The sequence below is a fragment of the Quercus lobata genome, chromosome 3 (genome assembly GCF_001633185.2).
Source record: "Quercus lobata isolate SW786 chromosome 3, ValleyOak3.0 Primary Assembly, whole genome shotgun sequence".
Lineage (NCBI taxonomy): Eukaryota > Viridiplantae > Streptophyta > Magnoliopsida > Fagales > Fagaceae > Quercus > Quercus lobata.
Genome location: NC_044906.1, coordinates 145,752 through 155,352, shown reverse-complemented (window position 1 = coordinate 155,352; position 9,601 = coordinate 145,752). Strand labels below are relative to the sequence as shown.

Genomic DNA, 9,601 nt, shown 5'->3' with positions numbered 1-9,601 from the left:
GGCCAAACACCCTCCGAAGGTTAAATCAGAATTACTCTCACTGCTCTAGAGTGCTAGAGAGGGTAAAATTATGCGTACCTTGGGTTGTGAGGGTGCTTGGGTTTTTATAGTAGCGAGGGTTGCCCCTCTTTTCCTTGGAGTAGAAGTCTTTTCCTTATAGGAGTCCTCTTGAGCGTATTTTATGGGATCTTTTCCTTATAAGGATCCCTTGAATATTATCTAGCGTGGGAAGCAAGACAATTCGTTATACGTAACGTGGGTAGCAAGTAAACTTATGCTCGGTCCGTCAGCCTCAATTTACTTCCTTCAGCTTTTGGGCGTCGGTCTAGTAATGCCGTCAGCCTTGGAGCCAGCTGACCTTATGACCGTCAGCTATAACACCATCTGCTATGTCCGAAGGATTGCACTAAACCCGTCAGCTTTATGTTCCGCGTGGCTAGGCTCATCTTTTATCCTCATCAGATGCTTTTTTCTTTTTTTCTTTTTTTTTGTACATCGCGAGAGACCGACACAGATTTTTTTAAAATTTTTTTGGATAGGATCATAGGAGACAGATTTTTTTATCCAGCTTGAATGGGTGGAACGACAACGTTTCCGAGGATAACATTATTAATTGTATAATTTTTATAATAAAGAAATGATATGTCCACAACATTTTTACAATAACTTTACAACAAATCTTAAGTAACAGGTTTTTACTGATTGTTATTGTTGCAGCAAAAAAGTAATCTTAGTGTTATTGTAAAAATAACAACTAACCACTTATAATTTGTTGTGAAAATATTGTAAAAATATTGTGGACATAACATCTCTTTGGAGATGTGTTGTTTCTGTTGGTAGACGGATGTCGCGGACGCTGTCGTCTTGAGCATCCGAGGTGGGATGCACGTGATGGGACCTGGGAATGGTTGGGAGTGTGAGTGCCTTTTGTTTGTTTACCTGGGGATCTAGTTCTTTTTTATTGTATTTTATTTCAAAAAACAAAATTTTGCTATAAACTGATCTGATTTGAAGTTGTCATTTTCAACTTATTACTTAGCAATTTTATAAAACTCGTCAAAAAAGTTATGTTATTAAAATTACAGATATTCTTTTTAATCGTCATATCATAAATTATATGAATTTAACTCTAAATCGTTTAGTGCTAAACTTTTTTATTATATTAATAGATTTAGATTTTTTTTCATTATAAAATTTAAGTAGTATAACTTCGTCTTTTTTATATAATTCAATAGTAAAAATGTGAAAGCTAATTTAATTTAAATACTCAAATGTGTCAACTAATTGAAATACAAAACCTTTTAACTAGGTACATTTTTTACTTAAACCCAGTATATTAGTGTGAGGTTCAAAAACACAATAACAGACGAGCTAGCCTTGTGATTAATATCAACACAACTAATTTTTAATATATGGGAGGTAGAAATCCACAATGGGAAGATTTAAAAGAAGGTTGGAGACAAATATCATCAAATAAAGGTTTTATACGCATAAAAATCATATTCACGAGGTATAGATAGGGGTTCTAAAGAATGAATACAAGTAAAGACTCTTCTCATTTTCTCTCTCTTGTTCTTCCTTCTTCTTCTTCTTCTTTTTTCTTTTTTTTTTTTTCCCTAGATCCCCCTTCCGGTTGTTCTCCTCTTTCTTTTATAACCATCTTTCATCCTTTTCCAATTGTCCTACTCTTAGCTGGATTTAGGGGAATATTTGTCCCATTAACACCTTCTCCTGCCCTTTTTTTATCAAGAAAATAGATTTTTCGGGTTGTTTATACTATTCAGGTCAATCAGTCAATATTTAATGTAGCTAACATTAGGTAGGTAGAACTCATTAATACGAAGGTGACTGTTATATTGGGTTTTGCGTGTTCTTCTACATGATCCCCGGAGAAGATAGGAGAAGTGTCCTGAATTAAGCACCTGGCCACTTCTCAATTGAGTTATTATTCCTCGAGAAGATGAATTCCTCGAATTACCTTGATAATGGGCCCAAATGGTCTATTCTCAACGGGGCGGCTCGTTGGTCATTTACTAGTCTCTGGGTTGGGCCTATTCCGCAGATGGAGCTTCTCAAGATTTTCTCTTTAGGTCAAGGTCCTCAGGGCAGATTAGGTCCACCCCCCACAATTAGATTTCTTAATAAATTTCAAATGATTTTTGTATTGGATAATAAAACACAAATGTATTATGTATTCAAGAACAATAAATTCAATATTCAATACAAATATGTGTACTCCAAAAGTTACAAAAACAAATTCAATTTTTTTCCTTCCTTAGTAACAATTTGCAGGGTTTGGGTAATCCACCAAAAATTTTGGTATGATCTCCCAAAAAAGGTCTTATTAGTTACATATAACATAGCATTCTAATTCAATTCTTTTATCCATGGCATGACGCCATGTTACTGCTTTAAGTTCATCACTCTACTGACACAATGGACATTTATAAGGACTTAAGAAAGTGGACTAACTTTTGCTCTCCCACCACCCACCCCCCCCCCCCCAAAAAAAAAAAAAGTGGACTAACTTTATGTTCATATATCAAAGAACCTAGAATAAGAAAGTGGGGTAGAAATTAAATTAGCTGGGCTTAAATGATTAGATTCACTAGCCCAAAGACTAGATTTAGATTTGTTTAGCCCAGGCTTTTCTTATAAATGGGCTAAGCGGGAATTGTTTATGGGACTTAAAAGTGCTCCAACCTTAAAGATTCAGGGGCTCTTTGGTTTTTTTAAAAACCATCACTCATTACTTTATAACTTATCACTTTTCACTGAAAATACCACAACTTCCTATGGCACTTGTTTCCAATTTTGATAACTCAAAAAATTTTACTTTTTGTGAGACCCACAGATTGACTTGGTGCAGCTTTTACTTTTCTTTTTTCTTTTTTCCTTCAACCCCCAATACCCAAACTCACCAAACCCAGTAAAGAAAAAAAAAAAAAAAGTTACATGTTGTGAGTCCCTCAAATATGTTTGTATTTACCAAAATGTCATCATAACTCTATTTCCATAACTCAAAAACACTTAAAAGTTGCTTTTAGTTTCCATAACTCATCACTCAAAAATCAGAGAATTGAGTAATGAAAACAAAAACTGAAAACAAATCCAAACAAACCAAATAACCGTGGGACCCACCAATTTTGAGTTATGGGTGATGGAAACACTAAATCCAAATAGCCCCTCAATAAATAGGATTCGAGAAAAAAGAGGGGGGAGAGAAGTGTGGTGACATTAAAAAGTTTCTAGATAACTGTTAGGTCCATATTTATAGGCTGGCTAATCACGAACCATTATAATGTTTAGAATTAAATTTGTCTACTTATTTGGTAACAGGCTATACAACTGATCAAGACAAATCAAGTTAAAAACAATAGAAGACTCAAGAATGTAGAAACTAGACAGCTGTTGTGTTGTATTTCAACTGCAACTCGATAGATTGAAAACTTAAGAATGTCAAAATTGGACAGCTATTGTGTTGTATTTCAACTGCAGCTCAATAGGTTGAGAGTCATTTGACTTGACCTGTTGAACTATATGTCTCAACCAATCAAGACTAAAGCAGATTAGGTATTCAACAATTTTTTTTTTCAACTGTTGGATGTAGGGTTTTGTGCAACTCAAATACACTATATATAAAAACCCTAGACCATGTTTTTACATATACAAGAGGGTAGTGTTTTTGTACACAAATCTATAATTTTTCAAGCTCTCTTGAAGCATCAATCTAAGACTTGCGTGCATACAAAAGATGTTACTGAACAAATCTTTGAGATTAGATCTCAAAGTCACGATCTAAGAGTTTGTGTGAAACAAATTAGTATGGAACATTCTGTGGATCTTGGAACTACATGTAGTTGTGTCAGTAAGTACTACATGAAGTAAACTTCTATTCTATTCTAATGGATTTGCTGTCTTGAGGTTTGATGATTTAATCCCTTCAAGTTTATACTGTGAAATGGTTTGTTTCATCAGTTTTCCTAAGTCATCAATTTGGTGTTTTATGTGATTCATGTTTGTGTGATGTTAATCAATCCAAATCTAAAACATAATTAATCTAATTAATTACTTGGTTAAGAATTGGTTAATATTGTGACTACTAAGACCTAAAACCCTAACAACAACAAACAAGAAAAAAAAATCGTACATTTAATTTAAAGAATAAAGTAATAAACAAAGACATATTTCAAGTAGTTTATTAATTTTAAGGTTATGTTAATGGATGCCCTTAGGGCAATTGTTAATAAATTATTTTAAGAAAGTTTTAATAAAACTTTTATGAGAATATAAAAAAGCTATTAAAAAAAAGTTAGTACTTTTCTATTTTCCAAATAAAGTTTCTAAAAATGGTTTTTAAACCAATACCTTTAGAGTATCCTTTAACTTTTTCCTTAATATAACTAATCACATTAATGGATTCCAATTATCTCATTTAATAAAGTCAATAAGGGATACAAGTTTCAGTCACGCTTTCACCAAAACCAACTAGTTTTTTTGACGCAATTATCATGGAATCTACAAGTCCAAAACATCTATCAAAAACCACATCATCTAGCTTGGTCAAAATACGAAAAAGAAGACCACATCATAACTAGCCTGCTAGAGGAGCAAGCATGCCATGAAGCTCAGCAGAGCACATATCACGAAAGAGTTTTATAGGTAGATAAGGAATCCATATGCCAAGGAGTAATCAAACATAAAAGAGAGACGCAAAGAGCCAAAGTTTGATCTTGGATAAGAGAGAAAAGACAAGTTAATTAAAGGTGGTTTGACAAAGTGAATACATAATAAAACAAAAAAGTTTGGGAACAAAATGATAGCTAGTTTTCCAAAGATAGCTTTCAATATGTGCTTTTAGGACTTAGAAGAGTAAGTAAATATGTCAAAAGTCATTTCCATACAATTATGTTAACAAACTTCAAACAATGTTAAGGGCTACAAAATCATGTTAACAAATAATTAACAGGACTCAACCAGATTACAAGGATCACAAAAACAAATAACTTAAGAGATCCAAAGGCAGCAAGCCCCAGCAAACCAACCTATACCATACGTAACACACATCACCAGCCACTATAAACTTTGCCAGATAAAAGAATGTGAACCAAAAACAATACACACATGCACACATTATACAATTATAACATTAGAAGATCAGTAAACACTCATTTTTCATGCTTAGATTAGATCAGACATCCTTCTTCTATGACGACAAATTGTAACTCTCAAATTTGGATCTGATGAAGTGACAATCTTGTTTCTTGGCAAGGAGTCCACCTTCAAATCTGAGCCATTGCATTTGGGACTGTCTCCAGGGAGAGTTTTTGTCTCAGCATATCGAGATTTTCTACTTGAGCTTTGTAAAATTGCCCTGAAACGAGGTTCTGAATAACTAAGTGATTGGGAAGGTGAAAACTGGTTTGAACTTCTTGTCACTGATCTAAAACTTCTTGCTCTTCCAACAATCTCTTTTTCTACGGCACTGTGCCTTTCACGACTGGCCGCAGTGGAAGTCATGAAACGAGGCTGAGACTTGGAACGATTTCGTTTAATATTTTTCTTGGTTGTTTGAGGTATTCCAATAGCTTCTTTCAAATCTATTTTGGGGCTTATGGGGATCTTGGCTTCTTCTTCAAGAAGACCATAAGTAGTTGAGAATAGCCCTTTGTTTTCACTCAACAGAATTTCAGCCTTGTGTATTTGATTCCTAACTTTCTGGCATTCTTCTTCAGCTTCTCTTATGTCTTCCTCAAGCAACATGATCTTTTTTTCTCTTTGCCTTTTTAATTCCTGTATAAGCATAGATACAAAAATCGCGCATGAAAATGTGTTACCGAAGAAACCAACAGTTTCAAAGAATTTGAGAAGCATACCTCTGGAAGTTCTCTATTGGACTCGATTCCTCTTGCTCTCTTAGCAAAGCTCAAAGAGCAGATGGTCTCTGCAACATCAGTTTCACACGGACTTACATGCACAAGCATTAAAACTTTCGAGTGATCACCTGTAGCAATTGATTGTAAAACATTTTTTCAATGAGAATGTTGTAACTTCCCATAAAAATAAATTTTTGTTTAAATTTTTTTTTTGTTATTATCACAAATGCATAGTTTATAGTGGATTCATCAACCTAGAAAGCAACTAGATTTGATCAATCATAATTTTAGGATCTCAATTAAGCTAAAGAATAATCTCATTCAGAAATGGTATCAAAACTAGTGCATTGTTTCAAATGTTATGAAGATGGTAAATAGAAGAAAGAAGTATATTACCTAAGGAATCCTTGAGAAGTTGAGTTAGCTTGCTATTTCTGCAACCAAAGAAACAGATAATAAAACTGAGCCAGGTTACAGTATAATTGGTAGGGAAAAGGAACACCTTAAAGGGCTTATCTGCTAGCAGTTAGAAACTTAAAGCCCACGTCTAGCAATTTCAAACTTAGGGACCACTGCTAGCTTATCTAACAAGAATGAGTAGATAACTAAAGCTGAGAATCAAACAGGACTTGCCTGTAAGGAACATGTGCCTTCCTCTTCCTCAAAGCTGCAATAACATCACCTAAAGCTGAAAGAGAGAGATTTATGGCTCTTCCTTCATCAAGTGTTAGTCCAGTGGCTCCTGTTTTCAATAAGCGCTCGCTTCCTCCTAGATCAACCATCCACAGTTTGCTTATTGGTGCTTTAGCTTCCAAAGCATCCCCACGTCGATAAATGGTGATCCTCGTTAAGCTAGATATATAAAGCTAAGCAGATAACGTAATTATCAAACCAAATTAATCCATCAAACTATCTAAAAAATATAACTAGATCCATAACCCACCAGTGTGACCTGCTAGACGCCTCATTCACATTAGTCCAAGCAGTGGATCTAACACGTCTCCCCTTAGTATACCACCATCTGGCCTTTGCAATATCTGGAATTGGAACATCCGTGAGACCCTCAATTTCCACCGATCCCTTTGAATCTGTTTGAATGTTGAGGTTGCTGTAGTAGAGTTAGTCAAATCATAACAAGCAAATTTCTGTGTGATGAATATATATATTGTGCATTGGGTTGAATATAATACCATCTTGTTAGAGCTTCATATGCTCTATAGAGTGGTTTTGGAGCCAGCAGATCTCGAACATGACCCATGTAAACCTCCAACATGCTCATCGAAAATGATAAAGAATACGAGTTATCAAAAGAGGCTTGATGGAAGAGCTCATTCAGAGCTCGAGGAAGAATTCCTGGTTTCTCATCTGTTCCATCCTGTAGATTCATTTCAGTCCATCATTGTTCAACCACATGAAAGAATTATTAACTAAATCCAAATTTCAATTACTGACCATGGTAAATGTCTTCCCTGTGCCAGTTTGACCGTAGGCGAAAACACACACATTATGTCCATCAAGTGCAGATTTGAGGATTGGTTCCACCTCAGCAAAAACATCCTCTACAAAAATTTTGAAACAGGATAGACTCTTATTGCAACTGGCATTAATTTTTTTCAAAGTATAATCAGAACTTAACATGTACATTGACATTTAACACTAACCTTGGCTTGTTTCTTGTTGAAACACTTTATCAAATTCGAATTCTTTCCTTGTTCCAGCCAACTTAACCGCAATCTTCTCCGATCCAGCTGAAATGGGTTCATGAATTCTTTTCTTGTCTGTCAAAAGCATTGGTCGAACTCGACAAAATACCCGAACGCTACCTGAAAATTGAACTCAATTCTTATATTAGAAGGAAAACAAAGAACATTCCATATGATTAAGCCAACCAAGACCATTACCTTTGATATCTAATATCTTATTCAACGCTTCTCTCCGTTTCTCAGCCAATGATTTCCCCTTCAGCCTCAACCGTGCAACTTCCCCTAATGAACCAATTCAGTGAAAGATATTAACATTATGGCAATGACCACTACTGCTTGAAATCAAAACAACAACCTCAGGTAGCTTCAAATGTGATTGAAAATCCTACCTTCTAGATTCAGTATTGACTGCTCAAGCTCATGCTTTTCTTGCTCAGGGACAACATTGACATCGGTACAGATGACAGGAATGGATGGTGAATCGTGAAATTCAGAAACTGGTGAGAACCCATCAAGGGAATCTTGGTTTGATCCCATTGGGGATGATTTCAAGGACTCCATTGCCTTTTCTGAAGGCAATGGGATCTGTTTTTCCTCAGTGGAAATGAACATTTCTTAGCCCAACAAGGCAATCAACCACTCAAACCTTTTCCAAAAAAATGCAGAATTTGAAACACAAAGAACCTTTTTTTGGCCGTACAATGCTCCAACTAAAGCACAAATGAAGCAAATCTTTTTTTACTCTCTCTTTTTCTTTATAGGTAATGGATGAAGCTAAAATCTAAATATACTCTTATGCACAAAATCCATAAATAACAAAAATTTATCACAATGACTTAAGTTATTTCTTAAAAATAGACAAGAAAAAGAAAATCTATCTCCAATGACCTCGACAAAATTTATGACTGACCCATATAAAGACAACAAGGGAGACAATTTTTTTACACCTTAAAACAAGGACAAGAAGAAGCTATCATCACTAACTTTGTTAGCATGAGATCAGCTATTTAACCCAACATAATCAACTTTGACTGACCCACATGAAAACCTCAACCTTGACAACCAGAAACACCTTAAATAAAAGAAGAAAACAAATCAAAGTTTATGTCTCAGAGTAATAACCACACTCAAAGTACCTGGAACTAAAAAGAAATGGCTTCACAAATTCTTGAAGGTAAAGAAACTTTTTTACAAGATGAGAACTAGAACTGGGGATAAGGATGCAAAGAGAGTGACTTTGTAGCTGAAATAAAGTTACTGTAGCTATATAATTGAGTGGCACCAAAAAAATACTATTTTTCTTGAAAACCCAGAAGAAATCAAGCTAGAGAACAAGAAGAAGTCAAAAACTGAGCACAGATTTTCAAAGACAACCTTAGGAAATACGGGAAGCCAGAAGAAAAAGGAATGTGGGTATTAGTTATTTTCAATGATTGAACACTTAAGGCCCAGATTAGAAGGTGAAAGTTCCTGTACAGTTAAGGGGTACACAAAAGTCAATAAAAAAAGAAAAATAAAAATCTAAAAACACAAAAATTTTCGCAACCAGAGATTGCTAATAATAACATGAGATTGCTAATCAGTAGCATCAGGACCACAAATTTTTCTCCGAATTTTTTACTATAATTTTAATACGACAAATCGTGATTAATGTGACAGATTGCTATAATTAATCATCACTTACAGGTGAATTTACCTTTTTTTTATCAATCATATTTTGTCACATCGCAATTATGGTAAGAAATTGTGAAAAATTTTGTGATCCTAAACTTTTCTATAACTAATAACAAATAAAAAAAAATAGTCTCAATATGGACTCAAATAAAAACTAATTTTTAAATAGTCTCAACACTTTTGTAATAATTATGATATGATAGACTGTGAATAATTTCACACTCTGTCACATCACAATTATGGTAAGAAGTGAAAAATTTCGTGGTCCTAGACCTTTCTATAGCTAAAAACAAGTGAAAAAAATAGTGTCAATGTGAACTCAAATAAAAACTATTTTTTAGATAGTTT

The 9,601-nt window shown here is 34.4% G+C and overlaps 1 protein-coding gene across 1 annotated transcript; it reads right to left on the bottom strand.

The window, feature by feature from the left end:
- Positions 1-5,117: 5,117 nt before the first annotated feature.
- Positions 5,118-9,015, bottom strand: LOC115981577 (kinesin-like protein KIN-14U). Its single transcript, XM_031103843.1, has 10 exons — positions 7,969-9,015; positions 7,778-7,861; positions 7,538-7,699; positions 7,329-7,435; positions 7,067-7,251; positions 6,820-6,984; positions 6,510-6,728; positions 6,273-6,310; positions 5,877-6,004; positions 5,118-5,793 (listed from the first exon to the last, which is right to left on the bottom strand). The coding sequence occupies exons 1-10, from the start codon at positions 8,189-8,191 to the stop codon at positions 5,182-5,184; spliced, it is 1,923 nt and encodes a 640-aa protein (XP_030959703.1). The 5' UTR covers positions 8,192-9,015; the 3' UTR covers positions 5,118-5,181.
- Positions 9,016-9,601: the final 586 nt, after the last annotated feature.

Bases quoted from the DNA above. Each gene is read 5' to 3' on its own strand.
- LOC115981577 (XM_031103843.1), bottom strand. From the start codon at position 8,191: ATGTTCATTTCCACTGAGGAAAAACAGATCCCATTGCCTTCAGAAAAG. The intron at 7,252-7,328 runs GTCAGTAATTGA...ATGAATCTACAG, and splicing joins CAGGGAAGACATTTACCATG to GATGGAACAGATGAGAAACC. The intron at 6,005-6,272 runs GTAATATACTTC...CAATTGCTACAG, and splicing joins ACTTCTCAAGGATTCCTTAG to GTGATCACTCGAAAGTTTTA.